Below are 24,520 nucleotides of genomic sequence, written 5' to 3' on the forward strand. Positions count from 1 at the left end.
AAATGATAATATTTTATCCCAGTTTATGTTAAATTACTTAGCAGTAGTGAAACTGGTTCCTTTTCTGTCTCTGTTGCAGTAGCCATTTCAGTGGCTTCCTGTACAAGTGTTCTCCCTAGAGTACTCAGAAACTATAGATTTACTTTCTACATCAGTGATGAGTTCCCTGCATAGAAATTTCTGTCAGCCTGCAACAGCCTCAATTCTGAAAACATTTCCTTGTGTACAGCAATCCTGAATGGCTGCAGAGTTCCACAAGGTAGCCATGGGAATCACCTCTCCATCGTCCCACGGGTGACCTGTATCATCATTATCCTCCAATACTCAAAACTCACACCGGCAGCTGGTGCTTCTGTGATTTTGCAAGAAACTGAATAGACAAATAAACAACACTTGCTTCAGTGTGGCATTTAGATCATGCCCCAGTAAATATTTTTGGTCTCTGTTTAAAAAAAGAATTCTAATGCTTTTTTTGTCTGCAATGTTTGGACAAGTATTCCACCCTATATGCCCCAGGATAAAAAATAAAGTGGGATTGGCTCAGAGAATCATATTTCTTGTTTCCACACGCACAGTGCTCACTTATAATGGAGTCATCACACCCTGAAAATGCTCTGCAAATGCAGATCTGAAAATTATTCCAGCTGATTTGCAGGCATAAGTCATTGAAATACACCCCACTGGCTGACACCCTGAGGCCCAGGGCTACGACGTCCAGATCCATGCCCTGGTCGTGGGAGCCCTGGGTGTGTGGGACCCCCACAACAAGCTGGTGCTGAGAGCGTGCAGAGTCGGTTGGCGCTCCGCCTGTCTCATGAGACAGCTCATGGTGTCCGACACCATCAGGTGGTCCAGAGACATCTACCTGGAGCACATCACGGGACACCGTCAGTACGAGTAAACAAGAATGCTGGTCATGGAAATAACCCACTTCCTTCCCTGATGAACCAAGGGACACATGTACCTATTCGCTACACCAATAGTGACTTGGACTCTAAATACATTCTATGGGTGGCATACCCGAGATCACTGATTCACTGACGCTTTAAAAACTCCCAGACCCCAATCTAGGTCTATGCTGGTTATGTGCTACGTATGTATCTTGTGAACCTTGTAACCGATACTTGTAATCTCTCATAACTCAAGCCTGACCCCAGATGTACAGTACCTTCCTTCTTAACTTGTGTAAACTTGATTTTAAATATTAGCTTTAATAAAAGTTTTAAAATTTGCTTTGTCCCTTCATTTTCACTTAACTTCAGCCTATTTCCATGGGCTGGCCCAGTGCTGTGTGCCACAACACTGCATGATAAGTTCAAAGAATCCAGCCATAATGGTGATCTACTTCACCCTCGTTGTTGCTGTTTGGAGCCAACTTCTCCCCCACCACACCATCTTCCAGCTCCTCTCAGACCCATTCCAACCACATCTCTCCTCACTTCCAAAAAATCTCACTCGTGCTACAGTCAGCTGCCCCAGATGTACCGGTATGATGGCAGCCGTAACACGGTCAAGATTCCAATGGCCTCTGATTTTTAACTAGAGATGATCAGAAAACAGAAAGAATGTCCTGAAACATTTGAGAATTTCATTGTTTCCATTTTTCAGGGCTCAAAATGGAACAATTTTTCATTTCTCAAAATGTTTTGTGAAATACTTTTACAATGACTCCCATGCTGCTCGATACCTTTGGCAAGAGTCCCATGGCTATGCCAACTTCTCCCACTCGGTTCTCTTGGCTCTGAAAATGTCCTTTCTTTCTTTCTAAAGAGCTGTACAGCTCCCTCCCTGATCAACTGCCAATATCAACTTCTCCCCAACTTTGTCCAGCATCCTTCCTCTTCTCTGTCTCTTTCAAATTGCTTCTTAGAATGTAAGCTCTTTGGGGCAGGACCATCTCTTCCTGCCATCCTGCACAGCACCTAGCACAATAGGTCATGATCCTGCGTGGGACCTCTTGGGCTGATGCAATATAAACATTAAATAATTGTAATATACATTCATGGAATTTTATCTGTTAAAGTATTCCATCACTGCCTCTTCTACCAAAGGTCTGATCATGGCCGTTTCTTAGAAACACATTAATCAAATAGACCACATTCACATGGAAATGCAAATACTGTGTATGTGCACGACTGGATCTGTCGGGGTGATTCCCAGCTTGAGAAGACATAGAGCACTAACAGTAGCAGTATAGCCATGGCAGCATGGGCAGTGGCAGGAGAGACTAGCAGCCCCATGTACAAACCCTCCTGGACCCTGTGGGTACATACTTGGGTGGCTAGCCCGAGCTGCTGCCTGGGCTACCATTTTTGCGTGGTAGCTTGATGAGAGCTAGTGCAACTGTGTCTCTTCCAGCCGGCAATCACATCCCCACCTCCATGTGTAGACCTACACATTGACAAGCAGGAACTGGTGAAGAAGATGCTAACATGATCTTAGTCTCAGCCCTTAAAGGTTGGTAATCTAATACAGCAAAACAATATTTTTGTAGTGGTATGTGAATTTGATTTATCATGAGAGCATTAGCACTGACAGAAGCAAAAACACAGCGCTAACTTCCCCAACTAGTGCATCTCTGTACTGACCTGCAATAACAAGCTGCAGACCCTGACAATCATACCAGACTGTACAAGATCACAAACCTTCTTTTCACTTGCCTCAGTTCAAGATTTAAAACTGTAATGGCTACCTACAAACTCACTATGAGTCTCAGAAGGATAGATTTCAGGAGATGTGCCCATGTATTTCCACATAAACTAGGCATGCAATTCTGTGTGTATGTACACAAATACCATACTTCCACATGCCCACCACATTTTAGTGCATGGACATGGCCAGGTAGGCACACACTAGTGACGGAGGCCAACAAACGTATAATGAATTAAAAAAAAATTCAAAATTCTAGGATTTGAATCGTTTGATTCAATCTTGGAAAAGGGCCAATTTTCACGGATTATTTTACTATGGTACATGAATTTTCTGAGCATTTTTTTAGCCAAGTTATCCTTTGCACCGAACACATTGTAATATTTCATATACACCATTTTTCATTCAAAAATTGCTTATTAATCCAAATTGCAAATAAAATAGATCTAGGAGAGAGGAAGGAAGGAAAAATGAAACAAAAAATTGAGTGTGAAGCTGCATGAAAGAAAACAGTGACATGGAAAGAATGTATGTGAAGTGCCCGATTCTCCTACCCCGAACGTAAATCAAGAATCACAAAGGTCTAAATCAGCATAAATGATAGCAGAATCAGACCCACGCTCTTTTTATTAAGCATGATTATATACTTTTGGTAAACAAAGTTTTATATTGCTGTGCCGGTGAGTTCTGCCATGGAAAGAGAACATCTCAAATATATGATTATACATGAATTACATTAGAAATGAGTTAAAATAATGGATCTATATTATTCCGAAAATACAGTGCCAAAAGGTAATTACAGATATTTGTATCAGTTATAAAGAGTGTCAGTTTCATGTCTACATAATGTTTAAGTGAAAATCCATAAAATCCATCCTTCTTTCTTGCTGAGAAATTAATATAGGATTAAACCCTGAAATTCCTACTTTCTTCATGCCCAGGCAACACGTCTATCCACTTCATTGGGAGTTTTGCCAGAATGGGGATTAAAGACTAGATGATTTGGCGCATAGCACCAGTGATGTATAATCTGTGTCATCTATCCAGCTATCTATCCAGGTTCTTAAAACGGCACTGGCTAGAACTGTAAAGATTAGCAAAAGCCTGATCTTTCACTGCTCTTTCATTCACACAATTACCATGGGCTCCAGTGGGAATTACGCACATGTGGGGACTGTAGAACAGGTCTTTACTAGGGGATGTGTTTTTCACTTGTCTGTGAATTCAAGTTGTGCCCTCAGGTCAATAGGTTCTATTCACCTCTCCACTCTAAGGCACACAGGAGCAGAATGAATAAAGAGGGGTGAAAAAGAAACCCATGACACCAGAGTGATGGGGGTTAAATAGAGGCAATGCAACATGCTGCACCCTCTCTGAAACCCATGCCTCTGCAGTGCTGGGAGCATGCCTGGGCATGTGCTTCTTCAAAAAGCTTTAAATAAGGCTCTGAGCCTGAACACACAGACTTAGGAGGATGAGGAGGTCTGGCAGGAAGTAGCAACGGCATCAAGGCTTCTTTAGGCTCCTTCCTGGGGGAATGGAATCCAGCAACTAACAGAGAGGAACCAATTATCCCTGGGGATGTGCCAGGTTCTAAAGGGTGGTACATTGCATTCCCCATGACTCCTCGCGTACTCTAGGTTTTGCAGGTTGCTCCCACTGCGCCATTCCAGGCTGTCACTAATCCTGCATTGCTTACAAGAATGCATCAAGAACTCCACAAGTGCTAATTCATGGATGGTTTTCCCTTCCCGTAAGTTTTCTATGGGAAGAAGGGGTCAGATTTAGACCACGCGAGCCCTGCCCACAAAACTGTATCAACTCTTCACACTCCAGGGGCCATATTCTCAACTTCTGTATATTGTTGCAATCCAACTAAAAAGTCAATGGAACTATGTCAGTTTACACCAGCTGAGGATCTTGTCTGAAGAATTTTTCCAGAAGTTCGCAATTTGTTTGCAAAAATGCACTCCTGGGCTGAAAAATTGTCATATAGGAGAATGAAGATAGAGAGGTTAACACATCTATCAACATTTTAAAGAGCATAACAAAACAGATGCCACTTTATGTTTATGAAGCAAAACTTCATTTCAAGAATGGGATTGATGCAATTTTTTGATATTTTATGTTGTAAGTTATGCCATTTTGGCTTTTTTTGAAACAGCAATTATTGTTAGAAAATGAATTACTGTTCATGCTCAGTAACAGTTTTTCATAAAAACCATATTTGTGTTCACCACAATAACTTGCATAGTAATAATCAATATAATAGTAAACATAGATTTACAAATCAGACCAAAGTAGTTATGGTCTTTGAGTTCAACAGAGTCTTCTGAACAGATATATACACTATAATGTATACCATATAAATTCATCACCTAACAGCCCAGAATGGAACTGGTTTACTAGGTCCTTTAATTTGTTTAAACAAACACATTTTAAAATGTGCATAAATCACTATTTTACAAATGAACTGAAAAAATTCTCTAAATGATTTTTTACGCAGCAAAAAAATCAAACTAAAATTAAATTAAAATCCTTTTATAATGTTGTAAAGGTTTTGACTAGTATTGAGTGAACACCGCAAAAACAGATTAACGGATTCTAAGGCCAGAGAGTATCTTTGTGATTATTTAGTCTGATCTTGTGCATAACACAGGCCACAGAACTTTCCCAAAATAATTCCTGGAGCAGATCTTTTAGTGAAAACATCCAATCTTGATTTAAAAATTGTCAATAAGGACAAATCCACCACGTATCTTGACAAATTGTTCCAAAGGCTAATTACTCTCAGCATTTACACTTTATTTCCAGTCTGAATGAAACACAAGCTTCAATTTAAAATTAATTTGCTTGATTTTTGTTAGCATCCCCTTTGTGTTCAATTTTACAGTCACTTAGCACAAGTGTAAATGATGACAAAGTGCAAGGAAGTGAAGAAAATTTCAGATCAGTAAGTGAGAGTGGATATATTTTATTCAGGAGGGGACACTCACTGATACTGCACAGAGACATCCCTCACCAGAGCCCGAGGGCAGAGGAAATTAAGGGTACATATACACTGCAATAAAACACCCTCAGCTGGCCCACATCAGCTGATTCAGGCTAGTAGGGCTTGGGCTGTGGGGCTGTAAAATTACAGTGTAGATGTTTAGGCTCGGCATGGAGCATGGGCTCTGGGATCCTTTTCCCTTACGGGGTCTCCAGGCTCTAGCCCAAGCCCGGTTGTCTACACTGCAATTTTATAGCCCCACAGCCCGAGCCTGTGAGCCCAAGTCAGCTGATGCAGGCCAGCCATGGGTGTTTCACTGCAGCACAGACATGCTCTTAGTGAGCCAGACAAGGATCAGACTGCAGCCAGGACCACACATGCAGACACAATCCCTTTGTGTCAATAACTCTGATGACAAAATCATAGACGAATAAATTCTGTTGGTTTATTTTATGAAATGTTGCTTGACACAGCCAGGAGCCTGAGCCATGGCACTGAGGTCACTAAATAAGCCAGACAGGGATCTGACCAGACTCTTTGCAAAAGGAACTTCAACATGCATATGGTGTTCCTTACTGTGGATATCATGGGGCAAAATTATATCTGAAACCTCCATTAAGCAAATACGCCTTACAGAAGCCTAATTTTTGTTGAAATCATACCTCAGACAAGACCCGTGTGTCCCAGAAAGGAAAAGTTTTAACATTTTTCTGAGATTCCCTTATGCAGTCTAGCTTGCTACACTACCTCTCCTTGAGGCATTCAAACCATTAGTAGTTAGAGGGATGACAGGATAATTCAATCTCCATGCCTATACAGTCCCTGACCTTTCTAGCCAGACTCCCAGTGAGATACCCTTTTCTGGCATGAACACCTGTCCACTTGAGATCATTCATGATCCAAACAATATCACACAGGCTAGCAAAGAGCCATCAGATAACTAGAAGTTTCAGTCACTTCCATCTTTGGTGGAATTCAGACCAGTAAGCCAGAGGTAAAAAGTTATAGATCCCTAAACCACACGTCACCTCAAATCACTATATTTGGAAATGGGGTCTCCTAGGAGAGCAGATTTCAACATCTGCAAGTTAAAAGGCTACATAGTCCTGATAAAAAGCAACAATTCAGCCACGATTTCAAAGCATTACATTTTTATGGCAAGAGTACAGGTTTATTCATACAAACATATGAAAAGGAGATAAGGGATGGAAAGCTGGGATCCTCTTCAAAGGGAAAAAATACAATTACACATGAACATTTCTTTCCAGAGAAAGAAACATGATTTTTATGCCATCCTAACAAAATGATTGAGAACTCTTTGCCTAAAAATAGGCTATGGGAACTTTCAACGGGGAACCCATGCTGATGTATGAGAAGCAATGACTGCATTAGTACACACAAGAAGACGACTGGCCTGAGAATATTCCACTTCAAGAAATTTATATGAAATGACTGCCATGTTATTCTATGCAGGAAATGATCTAGGAACTTACTGCAGAGCTATCTGAACTTACCTGATTTTGATTAGTATTCTTTTACACAAATGGACCTTGAATCAGTGATGTCTGCATTTCTTGGTGGCTTTCTTCACTTTTCTTATGACCGATATATTAAAAATTAGAGAAGAAAAAATGAAGAAAATCCTCCTCTTCCTCTCTCCAAAATAAAAGGTAGAGATCATTGATCATCCATTCATATTTTTTTCAGGTTTAGGGCTGGCTGTTAGAAAAAGAGTGAGGACTGACAAATTTATTAATTTAGTCAATACAGGTCTGATTGTCCTGTTGGTTGCACTGATGTATTATTAATTATTTGTATGGCACTAGCCTGGGGAGCCTTAGTCGCAGACCAGGATCTCATTGTGCTAGGCCCTGTAAAAAACACAGAGCAAAAAGATGGTCCCTGCCCCGAAGGAGTGCATAATCCAAGTACCGTACCTCTAAATTATATCACAGATGTAACGCCATAGATTGCAGTGAAGTTACTTCTGGTTTAACAAAAGGTATAATCAAGAGGGAAATTAGGCCCATAGAACAGGATCTCTCTTCATATATAGTGCACCTGACTGGAAAACCATTCAATACATTGAGCAATCGTGTCCAACATCCCACAGTAGCCAATGGAAGTCTTCCATTGATTTCACTTGGGACTGGTCCTCTGTTGATATGCCCAGTTGCAAGCCAACGTGCGGAGACCATCAGAGAATAGAATTAAGAGTTTTCCCTTCACGTTTCTATTTTATCACTCGTATTTCAGGCAACATGAACTGGTTTGAAGTTCAGACCCATTAATTCAGTCTAATTTACATTTTGTGTTTATAAAAATATACAGGTCTGAATAGAACATAGTATGTATGTGTGTGTGTGTGTCCCTGGAATTGTCTCAGCAGTTGCTAGGTGTTTAGTACAAGAGAACCTGAGTGAATCTCCTTCTCATTCCTCTGCATATTGGCTAGGCATAATCCTATAGGGAAGTGCAGACATGGCTCACCCTCTTAGCTACTGAAGAAGGGCAGGAAGGGTTGAAGTAAGCAAGGGGTCCTGACCTCCTCTCGGAAATGGATGAAGTCTCCATGCTGATTCATACAGATCTGTCATTGGCCTCAATGCTCTGGAGAATGAGGCTGTGTTAATAAATCTGCTAACCCTTGCAGGGGTAGATGGAGCTCCTCTTGAACGGAGTTATGCTCCTTACCTTCTTGAGTCATTCCAGAGTATTTCTGAGAAATTGCTCATCTGTCCCCAAGGAGTTTCACCCTTTATATTTAATAGGGGCTATTAGGCGGGTCAGTGAGAAAATATGGCCTGAAGCGTGGATCATGATACTCATCTCTACATCTCCATTTCATCAGAACACATACTGGAAATTTTATCAGCTCCCTTGATAGAAGGGTATGCCTGCTTTTTGGTTACTCAGGGTCACAACTCAGGCATCATATTGAATCCTCTGTTGCTTCTGGATGCACAGACAACAGTAACTCCCATGAGTGATTTGTATCATCTTCATTTGGCAAGAAAGAATGGAAATAGATGATGTGACCTATTCTTCCAGAGACAGATCTTGCCACACTTATCCATCTTGAGGTTGCATTACTGCAATGCACTCTATCTGAGGTTTTAACTAAGACTGTATTGATTAAGGTTGTTGCTTATAACTGGAATTGTATGTAAAGTTTACGATCATGAAGCATGCAGGCACAATGAAATCATTGGGGGCTATGAGAACAAGGTCTGAATCACCAAAATAAGGTAAAGTAGTGGGTTACAGGGGAGGTACCAGCCTAACAAGCAAGTTAATTTTATGCAGCTACTTTGCAGCTAGCACAGCAAGTTATTCATACCAAAGGCAGCATCAACTTGTGATCAATCATTAGATCTAACGCAAAATCATTTCCTCTCCTGTTTCAAATATGCCTTTCTACGTTTTGTTTGTTTGTTTGTTTGTTGAGGTATTTTGTGAAGTTTAGAAGCAAAGTCTTTATCCATTTCTTGCAATCCTTATAGGATTTTTAAATGCAGCTTTATATTTTGGGATGGATTGCATTTTTTTAAACACTCTGCTCTCTGTTTGTGCACATCATCAATATTCCATCGCCTTGGTCATTAAAGAGTTTATCTGACAATGTGGATGCTAAAAGTTTGAATGGTAAACCTTAAGCAAAACTAATTTTTTTACTATCATGACTCCAAAATGTTTTCTCAGCTTCAGCGCCCCAGTTCCAATACATTTGCATTAGCAATTTATGTATATTTTATTTACTTTAACAATTAACAAATTTTTGCCTCAAAAGGTCTTTCATCAGAATAATCTGAACATCTAAGCTTAGAATTTTTTGACTTTTTGGGCCCAATTCGGTAGTCCTATGACACGAAATACTGCCAAACTCAGAACTGCAAGATTTGCTCTGTGTGTGTGTAATTATTTGAGCTACAGCCTATTAATCCTTGTGATTATTAACACAATGTAGGAATAAAGCATCAGTTACTGTACATGGACAGTGATGATATTTCATTCCTTCCCTATATTCAACAATAGGGAATTAAACCAAAAAAAATCTATGAACTTGACAGTTTATTCTTGCACTATGTTCAAAATGAAGAAATTAAATGTCACTATCAAAAACAATTATTCATATAACATGTACTGGTAAAAATTTTGAATGTGTGCAGTTTATGTTTGTGTCTAATCCCCTCTCTTATAATTTTTCTTTATAAGAACCTACTTTTTAAAAGAAATAACTATTAAGATATAATTCATATATATTTAAAAGGAATCATTGCTTGTCTTTTTACCGCCATCATGGATTATTAAACTTTAAATAACTGAAAAAGTTTAAATCTCTTTTTACTACTTATCCTGCTTGTTTACTTTCTTCACTCATCTTGGACAATGTAAATGGTCAGTTTCACTTTTGTTTCTTGTCTGTTTCACTTTTTCATTCTCCTCCCTAGATGGTACATTTCTATTGAGTTTGGGACAAGCCCTACAGCAAAATATTGCATGGCAAAACCCTAACACTTTTCATTCATTTTCACTTCATTAAAACATTTCTATACATATTATATTTTATTACCCCTCTGATCCCCCCTTTTTAAAAAAAAAAAAAAAAAAGCCACCGTATATTTTGGGTCTAAACTAATATGGATAACATCCCTTTGAATTACAATAGTAGAAAGTTATATATAAAGCCTTTTAAATATATGCATGAGCCTTTCATCAGGCTCATTTCTTTTGGATGATGAAGCTCCATTATGTTGTCTGCAATAGCACATTTTACATGAGTACTGAGAAAGCATCTGTGTAAAATATGCTATCTGACATAGTCACCATGCCAACTTTAAGAAAAATTAGTCATTTCCCATGACCATATTAAGCTGATTTGGTAAAATGTTCAGGGATCTACAGTCCTTCCCGAAGGGAAATCTGGGACTGTACATTTCACAAACATGAATGACCATTTATCATGAAAAATCTGAATCTGCCAAATTCCAACTCCTGCAATGAAATCCAGGGGGAAATATGAGATGCCTGTGCAAAAAGGGCAAAACTTGGGCTTGAGTTATGACATAATTGTTTCAACCTTCTTAACTTGTTTTTTCTACCTCTATATAGTCTTTCAGGAAACCACTGTGCAACCTCACAGTGACACAATGGCATTCAAATCTTCAAACCATATTATTGATTTTTCTTTCAAAGTTATTTTAAAAAAAAATCAGCATGGTTTCTCCTAGCACCCAAGTACTCAACATTCTATACATCTATTTTAAAGGACCATATTATCTAAGAGTCTCCAAAACAGAACCCACCAGCTGTGTGATTGTGAAGCACATAAGCTCTGATCCTGTAAACCCATATGTAAATAGGATCCATTTGGGTAGACCCCTCTGCTACGCAAAGCCCAACTGAAGTATTCTCTTGCAGGATTAAGGCCACAGTTATACGTGCAGTTACCTGATCTGAATACACAAGTGTTTGATTGTGTTTACAAATGATATGCACACACACATTTTGTAAGCCATATTTGTAAATTTAGTCCCCCAACTCTTCTTTTTTTAATTTTAAACAGGACTCACCCTACAAGAATGTTTGTGTCACAAGGATTTCTGGGTAATTGTGCTAAATCCATCATTCACAACTAAATAAACACATCCATAGACTGTACTGATTTATAACATCTGGTACCATGTGATAACTGAGGACACACCCTATAGAATTACACGTTTTCCAATAAAATACTGTACATTACTGGTAAAATACCAAGTGCATGCTAAGTATTTATAGAAAGTACAAGACACAATGATAATGAATTATAAAACTTTATTGGCCTGTTAAAAATAAGTCCAGCAAGTACATTTATGTAGTCTGTCCACATTATTAAGATAGTATTTGAAATAAAAACAAGAATTGTCAATTATTTACAAGAAATATAAAATCAGCTCTAAACATATGTTGGGAGTGGAAAATCTAAGATTTACAACATGTTGATGGATTACAGCAAATGTATTTTTAAAAGATATGTTAGGATGCCTAGTTGTTGATAATCATTTGGAGCATTATTTCCCTTGATACATGAGAAAACAGACTTTGGATACAGAGAGGCTACGTTTTCTATACTGAAACTAACATTTAAAAAAAACTAAAAGGTGTAGAGTTCTGAACGGCAGAGAGAGAAGTTTCAACTTTACTTAAGAAACCTCTATTCTCATGCTTAATTTGTGATATGAGGGCCTGATTCTGCTCTCACACTGGTGTAAATCAGCAGTCAATCCAATGAAATCAATGGCATTATAATGGTACAAAACTGGTTTAAGTGCGCACACAATCAAACTCAGCGGGTGAAATCCTGGCCCTACTTATGTCAATAGGAAACTCCAGTTGACCTCAGTAGGCCAGGGATTTCACCCAGTTTCCATCAATAGTTCAGTACAAGTAACTCCCCCACGACATACACATCTGAAATCCTACCCAGCAGTTCTTGTGCTTCTATATTTTTCAGCAAATGTCTGAACTTTAAAGTAGCTCCATTTTCTTGTACAGATGTGAGCACCGTCCAGTTTATTCTGTGATTAAATTAAAACCTAGCAACAGGCTATGAGATGAAATGTAAGAAAATGGTAGCAACTCTAGTCTCTTGCCTTCATTTTCATTTTAAAGTTTTACCTGGAATTGAGACTATGTCTAGCCCCTTCTGTAAACAGAATGCTGACACTCAGGACTGACCTCTTCAATCAACCCTAATCCCAACGGAGACTCTGCACCTTTAAGCAATGATCTGTACATTTTCTGCACTGAACTCAGTGGGTCAGATTGCCAGTTGGTGCTAGGTGGTATAGTTCCATTAAAATGAATGGAGCGACATACGTTTACACCAGCTGAGGATGTGTTCTTGTTAATGCAACTGTAATTATTTTGTACAATACAGAAGCAATTAGTTCTGTTTCTAGCTGTGTATTTTAATTCCCACAAATACCATTATTACTTCAGTCTTAAAAAGTTTAAATTCTTATGGGGAGAGCTGCAAAGTGGCCTCAATTAATCCTCTACAGATGGGCCTAAAAATAGCACTTATGTAAGTAAACAGAGTAGTCAAACATCTTATTTCCACCTAACTTAGCCATTTATGTTTACAGAGCAGAGGATGGTTATGGGTATTAAAGTGCTAGCACAGACAGAGGCCACTTTTGAAAGTTTTGTTCTAGACATTTTTGTTGAAGCAAGGCAACGACATATATAACACCAGTTTTCTCTACAATGTTGCATCCCCGCAACACACCACTTTCCATTTTGAAAAACCACATTATGTGCCCAGCTACTCAGGAACTCTTTCTGCTGCTACGAATTCTAAACTTTGCACAATTTGGGACATACATTGCACTTGGGTGCACCTACCCCCATAGTGTGCCAAAGCCCTCCAGAAAAGCATCCATAGCTATTGGGCCCTGGGATTAACTCTTCAGAATGTGTGCACATCCAGGCAAAGGGACCTGGTAGAGGGCAAGAAAGATGAAGATGGGGCTTTCTGGAGAATGACAGGGAAGGACAGTCGGGGGCTACTGAAGGCTTGAGAGGACAGGGAGAAGTCAGTGAAGTATTTGAGGGTTGTAGGGAAGGAGGAATGAAGCAGTCTCAAAAAACTGGAACAAACTTCAGATCAGAGTTGGGTGGGATTTTTCAGACAAATAGTTTATTTGCCAAAAATCCAGTTTAACCCAAACTATTCAGACATTTGGGTTAAATTCGGCGAATAGTTTTGGCCAAAAAAGAATTGAAAATATTTTCCAAAAAGTTTTGTCAATATTTTTAAAATGAAATGTTTCAACTTTTCATTTTGAAACACTTCATTTATAAATTTAGATAGATTTATTTACAAAAAAGGGTAAAAAAAATAGAAACAAAACATTTTGTTTCAGACTGAATTAAACAGTTTGTTCAGCCTGAAATTGTTTTTTTCCCCCGGTGCTTTGTTTCAGCCCCCAAACCAAGAAGTCATTCACCTCTACTTCAGATAAGCTTTTGAGTACTCTCTGATGTGAACATTGACATCAGTTGTGGTTGTCCAACACTACATCTACAGAAGAGGATGGCTATGACCTCAAATAGGTAAAAATGCAACAAAAGAAAATGAACTTGAATCAAAAAGGTGTCAGGACTAAGGTTTTGTTTAATTGCTTCCAATTTACAGGCCTTGAATTAATAGCTTTTGGATATCTACCTCCTGGCATCAGAAAATGAGAGTTAGATGCCCAAATGTAGGCACAAAACTGACAGCTGGATGGAGGATCCTTTAAACACTGGACCTTTATGTTAGGATCAGAATCAACAGAAACTGCATTCCAATACCTGTAACAAGCGCCCATAAAAAGCCTTGTAATCCTTGGGGAAATGCTTTTAGGGGCCATTTGTGGCAGGAGAGAGGACCAGATTCTGGTCAATAACCACAAAGAATTAGAAATAATAAATACAGGAAATATATTAAGTGGAATGGTTTCTAACTAAAATGTGGTTCATAGGTTTCCTGGAGATGTTTCCTTCCCTGATGGGGATGTGCTTCTATCACAAAACTCCCATTTACTTCTGTGGGAGCAGGAGCAGACCCTTACTTATTAAAAGGACCTGATTGTGCAACCCCTTGTTTACATTGGTGAGCAGTAGTCCCATTGAAGGCACTTGAACTATTTGTGTGAGTAACTGCTCACCAACAGAAGGGTTTTACCATATGGCCTTTTAATGCTCTTATCTGCTTGATCTACTAATCCTCATTTTAAAACAAATTATAGCATAAATAAACCTCTTTTAGTGTAATAATACAAATATATTTTTGATTTCCTTTCAGGTCTGGCAAACTTCTAAACTTGTCCTTTAAATGTTTCATGAACTTTTTATTGCTCACTGAAATAACATAAAAGGTTTTTAGTATCACATGCTGGATGTTCAGTGACTTTTACCATTTTAATGGCTCCTACCTGATTCTTGGTTTGAATCTCACTTTATTTTAAAAAGTTGGGAATTCTGTAATTAGATGAGCTCTTTGTAAACCCACACCATCTGGGCAGATTAGAACCTCTAAAGTGACAGGCAATGTCATTTACAATCAAGCTGAAAAATACCAATTTAGGGTGTATTGCAATCTCCCTGCTTAAAGTTCAGCTCCCTTTAGCTTTAAGAGACTAATGTGTTCATGTAATGGAAAGAAAATATTTTAGAAACAGGTAGCCTAGTTCCATTATTTAAACATTGTCACTGTTAAAAAAAAAAGTAGTAACTAATCACATGCTGTAATCCATAAGGCTCTGTGAACATCTATATTAAGTAACAGTGCATTTAGTGACTAATGAAAAAGATATCATACAAAATACTCAACAAGGATATCCTACAGTGATTGATTGCTAGAGAGACAGATATAGATATCTATATCTGTATATATCTATCAATGGTGCAAACATCAGTTCCGATTTGTTAATGTCTTGGTTACATAAAATCCAAAATACTGTGTCAGTACGAGTAGAACTATTTGAAATTCAAACCTATTATTGTTCCTTAAAGTTGAATTGCAAAGTGTTACAAAATAAATCACAAGTAGTGTCAGGTAAGATCCTAAATCACTTATGGAATGTATGTACTAAATTTCAAATCCAAAAATATTTCAAAACCATCTTGTCCTTAACTTAGTTGCCAAATTCTGAGTTTGGCATTTAGTCTTTTCCTTGCCAGAACAGAAAGGCTCAGATCCTTATCTCATTTACATAGGAGTAAACATAGACTAACTTAACTGTAACACAATGAATTTTCACGATTGTAATTGAGATTGGAATTTGGCCCAGCAGACCATCTCTGATATTACATCAGTACTATCCTTTTGTAATTCTGTTAGCTTTAGTTCAGTTATCCCTGATTTACACAAGTGTATGAGAGATTAGAATCAGGCCCAGTTACATCAGAAGCAATTTAAATAAAGTTGGAGATGCATGGGCAAACAAGATGTCAGTGCAAAAGTCAATTAAAAAAAATGAGTTAAAAGGATCAGTAGGGTAGAAAAGAATAGGCATCTCCAAAACATATGATTTGAAAGAGCACTTCCTTATGCATTTGGAAGAGAGAAGGCCAATGTTTTCTGATTTTATTTCAAGGAACAAAAGCAAGGTTTAGCTGATATCACTCCAACTGACCGACTGTGAAGAACAGCCCTAATTGTTACCCTCCGTCAAATGCTGCTGCCCAAGGAAAGAATGTGTAGGTTGACCTAAGACATTGTGGAATTTGAACATATATTGAACTCCAACTCCACCTCTATCCATTACACAGATGAACAGCAGGAGAGGACACCTCACTAGAGCCTTTTGGCTTGTGGGAAGGAAAGGAAACACCCCAGAACTCCACTCCTCATATCAGTGAAAAGGTGAAAGAAATAACTCCCTATTTGGGACAAGATGAGTACAAATGTTCCCAGACTCAGAGGCAGACTCCTTCAGGGTGGATGCCGAGGGAAGAGTGAATGATGGGTGTGAAAGATTGGAGGGAATGTAAGAAGACAGTCCAAGAGTTGGGCTGAGAAAGAGAAAGAGATTGGGAAAGAGACTTAAAGGTGAAGGAAGGATCATACACAATGAAGAAAAGAAAGAACAAAGGGAAGATAAGGAAGGAAACAAGCAAAAACAAATGATGCAATACAGAATATTGTAAAGTAGACGAAAGCTAGACACTGAAAAAGAGTACAGCAAACAACAGACACATCAATACAGAGAGAGTAGAAATTAAAAATGGGGTGAACAGAAAAGGGAAAAAGAAAGAAAAGCAAATCCAAATAGAGAAAGTAATCTGAAGCCCTTCCTTTTTTTCCAAATGTCCTATGTTAAAATAAATAACCAACATTTATTATCTAGGTAAACCATAAATGGCATATAGCATGTCCTCAACTTCTAACAGCCTATGAGGAAATCAAAGTGACTGTTCATTCATTCAAATCCCACAAATTTGGTGTGTGGAAATGGAAACACCCCATCTTTACAATCATTTATTTCTATAGAGGTTCATCTCAGCTTCCCTTTCTGGGAATCCTCTTAACTCATTTTTTTAATTTCAAAAACATTTTTCATTGATTTTTTTCTTCTTTCTTACCGATGTCACCTTCTGAATAAGAAAGCTCAAGTACTGAACTCAGGATTCGGCAGGTATTTGACATGGAAATTACTTTAAAAAATTATGTTTCAAGTGTAGGCTCTGATCCTGAAAATGCTTATGCATGTGATGTGTGTATGTTTGGTTTGCAGGATCAACACCAAAAGATGTTAATTTTGCATCTGTATTCTAAGCTCCAGCTCAAACCGTCCCAGTCCAGCAAAGGACACAAACACATGCCTAAAGTTAAGCACATAGTTAAGTGATATTCTCAACAAGGATGGGCTTTGCTGAATCAACTTACATGGACTAAGGTCTGATCCTGTAACTCTAACTCATGTAATTGTTGCTCACCAGAATCTTCCCAGTAAAGCCAATGGGACCACTCACAGGAATAAGGATTACAGGATCAGACCTATATGTTTACTGCTTCAAGATTTTAGGCCCCAATTCACTTTAAGTACATCAACAGTCCCACTGAATTCAATGGGACTACTTACAAGTTTAAAGATAAGCACATGCAAAAGTGTTTGTAGAATCTGGGCCTTAAACATCTGATTTTTTTCATTTTTTAAATGAAAAAACTTTGCAATTCACCTTTAATAAATATTATTTCTCAAAACCAACATCTTTCCAGTTAAGTTCAAACAGAAAAACTTTTTGACAGAGAAAACAATGTAACCAAATTTCATTTAAATGCCATTTTGAAGCCACAGTAAAAACAGGATAATAAAAAAGAATCTGATAGCTTATTTCTGGGCGTTCTTGAGTTTGATAGCGGCCTGAGGGCTGATTTTGCCCTGATGTCTCCAAAACAACTAATGAGCTGTGTGTACGTCTAGAATCTTCCAAACACAACCCATGTCTAAAAGAGAAGTCCAAAGGATGTGGCAATTCACAGGACAAGAACAATGTCCACTCCCTAGCGTGCAGCTTCAACAAACAAGCTCAACAGCCCCTCTCTCATTTTTTTCCTTATTTCATTTACCCATCCAGTGGGATCTTATGAAACAAAACAAAACCTAAAAGAAACAAAATAAAATATGAGAAATCATGCTTCACAAAATTCAAGGAAAAATTAACACAAGGAAATAAACACAGATGAACACTAGATAAAGAAGAAGACAAATACACATGGAATGCATTTCAAAATGTGCAAAATAAATGTTAAATAAAAACTGTACATGGTTTATGGAAAACACATAATTTGCGGTGTTTTATGGGCGTGGTTTTCATTAGTTAATTAAAAATCAAATATTACAATGCATGTTATTTGTATGTTGAACACACAGAATATTCACAATAAGATGCAATACAATACAACTAGTAGATACAGACCATGGGGGTCGGCATATATCATAGGCATAATTATGCTTTGTTTATATGAGTATCCTCCCAGCAGTATGCTCTCGTCCTAAAAAGAGCGGTATCAGAACTAGCACCACAACATTTCTATCAAGTTTTAAATGCCAATCAATGCTGACACACTAAATGTGTAAGGCTATCTGCAGCATAGCACCATGTATTGACTCAGTAGTATTATAGGAACAGAGACTATAAATGGGAACAAGTAGTGATAAACACTGGGGATAGTCCTCTACATTGAGCAGAAGAACCTTAGTCAGACCCGCTGCCAAACAAGGAGTAGACATGGGTAGAACATGGAAGTTTCTGAGGAATCATGGTCTTAATGGTGATCATCTGTATGCATCCCCCCCGCCCACCCCAACCACTCTCTTTTTGCTCTGTTCTGGCTGCTTAGCAAAAGAAATTTGGCAATCACACTGCAGTGCTCTTATTAATGCAGCATCAGGTTCCCAGGTGCTCACTACTCTTTACCTTGTGTTTATATGCACAACACTCTACATCGGCTATGCGCTGGAACAAGCCCTCAGTGTCATGAACATCTTTGATTTACTTTGTTATGAAAGAGAAAATTATAATCGAGGAGAAAGTTACCAATTTTTTCATAATGGATTAATTGCCTCTAAAAATCAACAGGCACTACATCAATGACTAAATAAAAACTGAGCTTTTTTTAAAAAAATCAGATCAATTTTTCCCTCAATCTACCATCAAGCCCACTATGTGAACCTTAAGGATGGTTGTCTAAGGCTGAGAGCCTTCAGGAAAACCAGTTTTGGATTGGGATTCAATCCACACACCTAATTCTAAATCATAAATACTTCTTAGCACAGCATCATCTTACACAGGCTGTTGTTGTCTGACTGCAGTTATGTTATTATATACATCACTTTTTATTGTCACCATTGTTTGTTCTAATGACACAAAAAAAACCCCAAGGAAATAATATGAGAATTGGATTTACAAGCACTATATTCCTGAAAATATATATTTCATCAGGAGATCTTTTTTAAGATATCTCGTCTCAGTAAATTCACAATTTTGTGAAGAGATCAAACCTTACCTAGACATCAGCTCACTCCAAACAACCAAAGGTTTAGAGCCAAATCCTGGTCCGATGTGAGTTAATGAGAATTTTGCTATTGACTTCAATAGGAGTTGAATATGACTGTTAGAAAGTAAGTAAAAGTGACTAATTCATTTACAATTCATTTTCTTGCTAATTAAAACCTTTAGTAGATAATATCATGTTTTGTTTGGGTGTAGGTAATAGCACACATGGAAGCCAAATATAGCTGGTTGGGTGCGCTACTTCACGTTTTCAATAGGGTGTGTGCAAAATTCCTTTTCGCTGAAACAATCTTTGGGATTCAGCATAAGCCAACAAAAACAAAGAGAGAGAGAGAGAGAGAGAGAGAGAGAGAGAGAGAGACTTGGCTAATCCACATGTAAAATATAATTTCAGTACAAGTGTGTATCACTTCTGAGCTGCCCAGTTTCTGCACAGGCACTGTTTTTAACTGTTGTGAGAGGAAGGCTTCAGGCTAGATTGCTGCTGAGAGGATTAGTTACATAAGGTAATGTAGTGTGAGTGTCTTACCTCCTCCTAAAGAATACTATGTTATTGCTGGACTCAGTGCTTTTATTACAATTTAGATAATTTTAATCCTGACAATTCTCCTGCTTTCCCCCTTTCACATAGATAAAGGATCTTAAATTAAATTACTGTATTCAGGCCATGCTGTGGGTTCCTGAAGAACTCCATAATGCAGAGTTCAAAGCAATATAATTGCACATTAATATCACTACACTGTATATTAAAATCACCTCAATTGTTCTGTGATAGATCATTATCTCCATTTCCTTTATTTTTAAATGTTGGTGTTTGCGAGAGTTAACTTGTATATCAGTATTTAATGTTGCTGGATGATCATCGTTGTTATTGAAAGTTTATTGCTAGGACACTCAGGGCATCTGTATGGGCTTTTTCATTGTTAAATCTAAAGTTTCATTTCAAATTATATATATATATATATATATATATATATATATATATATATATATATATATATTTGTGTATTATATACATTATATATATAAACAAACTCATCACACGTTACTAACACCAACGTTGATTATTGTACGTGAAAGAATTTCAAAGAGCTAAGTTTTCTTTTCCAGTCTCAAACTTGTTGCTTGCCTATTGCAATTCAGTCATGTTAGGCAATGAAAATGATTGAGAGCCAATTTCATTCCTAGTTTTCATTCAGCAGTACAATTATTATTATCATTTGTTAAGCGTGAATAAGTGCTTGGTACCGTACTATACATAAATAGACCTGGGGCCTGATTCTCCTCTTAGTTATTCCAGTGTGAATAAGGAGTAACTCCTGTGAAGTCAGCAGAATTACACCAATGTGAAGGTAGAACCAGACCTATGACCCTGACCTGAGGAGTTTACATTATAAGGTCCTGACTGTACAAAAATTTATGTGCATGCTTAACTTTAAGCACTGGGGTAATCCCCCTAAAGGCAATGGACTACTCATGGTGCATAAAGTTAAGCTTGTGCTTAAGTCTTTGCAGGATGAACACCTAAGGCCTCAGTCTTGCAATTGGATTCACACGGCCAGTCTATTACGCCTTCATGAACTCCCACATGTCAGTGTTGCTCCTCATGGGCACAAGAGTTTGAGCATATTGATTCAATTGCAAGGTTGGGGCCTGACAGACAAAGGTCAGACAAAACCTCAGTCGCATGCCAACAGTGATAACTTGGAATATTTTCCCCCAGATAGAAGAGGTGATGGTGTTACACTATCATGGATTATTCATAGGGCTCGCAGGAGAAGAGTTTTAAGAAGATGATTAAATGACAAGAAGATGGGGGCCTGATTCACTGAGACAAGGAGGGCAATCCAGGCAAATGGTGTGACACAGCAGATGGCACAAAGACAGAAGGAGACAAGGAAATAAAGGAAGTGGTGAGGCTGGCATCATTGGTAGAGTGATGGAGGTGCAGTGAAATAGAACATGAAAAAAATAAAAGAGTTGAGATGTAAAGAGTGTTGCAGACTCTGAATAGAAACTTAAGTAAAATGTGGTTTCCACTGAAATAAAAAAAAACAAACTTTGCAATTTGATTAGGCAGGGACAATTTGTTCACCAGTCCTCTGTCTGTCAAGTTATTCAGGGTCACCGAGATAGTACTGTTAAAACGTTATGGAATGTGGTAGTTAGGAGAGGACATGTCATGTCCTATCTACCAAGTCCTTGACTGGGTTTCTCAGACTTCAAAGGGAGCCAGTTAAGAAAGTTTAGGCAAAACAGTTGACATTCACTGGAATAGTCGCCAGAATACTGGGTCCCAGGTTTAAAACTATTTCAAAACAATCCTTGCTGTTGCATAAGCTGCCATTCAGAAAATTGTAGTAGAAAATATACACTACAGAGCCAATACTGGAGAGCTCAAAATAAAAGTGGAGGAAGAGGAGAAGTTATCCAGCAACTGGTACAGAAAGAAGACCTTGACCAAATATCAGTCACCCACTTTTAAGACTGTTGTAGAAAGGTAGCTATCTTTGTGTCTCTGTCAGATCACTCGAAGCTGTGGCTAGCTGATCTACAGGACTAGTGAAAAGAACACAATATCAGAGTTCCATATCCTTTCCCAACTGTGGTGTCTTTCTTAGACGCTCTGCCCAACACTGTACTCTCTCAGTGTTTTGCAATGCTGAGGACATCTATTCAGATCACATATGCAGTTTACTCCCAGATGATACAGAAAGTCCAGTGTTCTTAAAATGGAACATGGTAATATTTTTGTTCCAATATTAGTCACTGATATAGAGGACTTTCATAAATACAGTGGTCAGATTAATGTTCTTTAACAAACATTAACCAGTACACAGAGAAGGTTTTAAAACAAATTGATAAATTAAACAGTAATAAGTCACCAGGTCCAGATGGTATTCACCCAAGAGTTCTGAAGAAACTCAATTATGAAATTGCAGAACTACTAACTGTGGTATGTAACCTATTGCTAAAATCAGCCTCAGTACCAGATGACTGGAGGATAAAAAAGGGCTCCAGAGGTGATTCGGGCAATTACAGGCCAGTAAGCCTAACTTCAGTATCAGGAAAATTGATTGAAATGATAGTGAAGAACAGAATTATCAGACACATAGATGAACACAATATGTTGGGGAAGAATCAACATGACTTTGTTTAAAGGGAAATCATGCCTCGCCAATCTATGTGAATTCTTTGCGGGTGTCAACAAGCATGTGGACAAGGATGATTCACTGGATAAAATATACTTGGACTTTCAGAAAGCCTTTGACAAGGTCCCTCGACAAAGTCTTTTAAGCAAAATAAGCTGTTATGGGATAAGAGGGAAGGTCCTCTCATGGATTGGTAACTGGTTAAAAGATAGGAAACAAAGGGTAGGAATAAATGGTCAGTTTTCACAGTGGAGAGAAGTAAATAGTAGAGTCCCCCAAGGATCTGTACTGGGACCAGTGCTGTTCAATGTATTCGTAAATGATCCAGAAAAAGGGATAAACAGTGAGGTAACAAAGTTTACAGATGATACAAAATTACTCAAGATAGTTAAGTCCAAAGCTGACTGCAAAGAGTTACAAACTGATCTCATAAAACTGGGTGACTGCGCAACAAAATGGCAGATGAAATTCAGTGTTGATAAATGCAAAGTAATTATGCAAAGAAAATATGATCCCCACTATACATACAAAGTGATGGGGTGTAAATTAGCTGCTACCACACAACAAAGAGATCTTGGGGTCATTATGGACAGTTCTCTGAAAACATCTGCTCAATGTGCAGCAGCAGTCCTTAGGAACCATTAGGAAATGGACAGATAGGACGACAGAAAATATCAAAACACCACATTATATAAATCTATGGTATGCCCACACACTGAATACTGAGCATAGTTCTGGATGCCCCATCTTAAAAAAGATATATTGGAAAACGTACAGAGAAGGGCAAGAAAAATTATTAGGGATATGAAACACTTTCCATACAAGGAGGGGTTAGGAAGACTGGAACTGTTTGGCTTAGAAAAGAGACGACAAAGGGAGAATATGATAGAGGTCTATAAAATCATGAATGGTGTGGAGAAAGTGAATAAGGAAGTCTTATTTACCCCTTCACATAACACAAAGACCAGGGGTCACCCCATGAAATTAATAGGCAGCAGGTTTAAAACAAACATAAGGAAATACTTCTTCACACAATGCACAGTCAACCTTTGGAACTCGTTGCCAGGGGGATGTTGTAAAGGCAAAAAGTAAAACTGGCTTCAAAAAAGAATTAGATAAGTTCATGGAGAATAGGTCCATCACCGACTATTAGCCAAGATGGGCAGGGACGCAAGATCATGCTCTGGGTGTCCCTAACCTTCAAGCTGCCAGGAGTTGGAATGGATGACAAGGATGGATCACTCAATAATAGCCCTGTTCTGTTCATTCCCTCTGAAGCATCTGGCACCTGTCACTGTTGGAAGACAGAATACTGGGCTAGACGGATCCCTAGTCTGACCCAGTGTGGCCATTCTTATGTTCTCAGATGCAATATAATATTAAAATTCATGTCTCCTAAGTTATGTACTCTCAGAGGGCATGTTTACACAGCAACAAGACATCTGCAGCTGGCCTGTGCCAGCTGACTCGGACTCACAGGGCTCAGGCTGTGGGGCTATTTCACTGCTGTGTAGACTTCCAGGCTCAGTCTGGGATCCTCCCACCTCACAAGGTCTCAGAGCCCAGGTGCTAGACCGAGCCCACAAGTCTATACAGAAATAAAAGAGCCCCTCAGTCTGAGTCCCACAAGCCCAAGTCAGTTGGCACGGGCCAGCCAGGGGGTTTTCTTTGTTATGTAGACATACCCAAAGAGAGTGCTGTAAAAAAAGCAGGCTGCATATTGTGTTTTCAAGGTGGCATTGTTAAAAGCACCTAATTAGGCCAATACTGGGTATTTTTAAAATCATGCCTTCAGATGATAAAGCACAACTAGATAGTGGGGGTTGGGGGGGCGCAACTATGATGCAGTCAATTGAGAACCAGCAGTCAGGGGATCTGGGCCCTGTTCTTGATTGTCACTAGTCTCTGAGAAACATTAGTCAAGGTCCCTCAACAAGGTCCTGCATAACCTCTCTGTGCCTCATTTTCCATCTCCATAAATCGTGTAGAATAATGCTGCCACACCTTTTGTAAAGCATTTTTACCTTATGGTTGAGGAACCTCCTATACAGTAAAAATAAAGTATTATTATACTGTTGTTATTGTTAATTCAGCTCTTCAAGCACTGGAATAAAGCTGATACTTTTGTTTCCAAATGATTGAGGGCCTAATTTCCCAGTTATGCCCCTAATTTTTA

At 38.5% G+C, this 24,520-nt stretch overlaps 1 protein-coding gene across 5 annotated transcripts in view; it reads right to left on the bottom strand.

Annotated features, from left to right (window-relative positions):
* Positions 1–24,520, bottom strand: part of NTRK2 (neurotrophic receptor tyrosine kinase 2) — a 265,674-nt gene that overhangs the window by 124,563 nt on the left and 116,591 nt on the right. Inside the window, exon 13 of one of the 5 annotated variants that reach the window (XM_037901778.2) lies at positions 11,442–17,778. The exons of the other annotated variants lie outside the window; for them this stretch is intronic. Coding sequence (XP_037757706.1) covers positions 17,741–17,778 — 38 coding nt within the window. The 3' untranslated portion in view covers positions 11,442–17,740. Of the gene's footprint in view, positions 1–11,441; positions 17,779–24,520 lie in introns of those variants that run through there. 5 annotated transcript variants of the gene reach the window in all.

This window comes from Chelonia mydas, chromosome 5 (genome assembly GCF_015237465.2).
Source record: "Chelonia mydas isolate rCheMyd1 chromosome 5, rCheMyd1.pri.v2, whole genome shotgun sequence".
Lineage (NCBI taxonomy): Eukaryota > Metazoa > Chordata > Testudines > Cheloniidae > Chelonia > Chelonia mydas.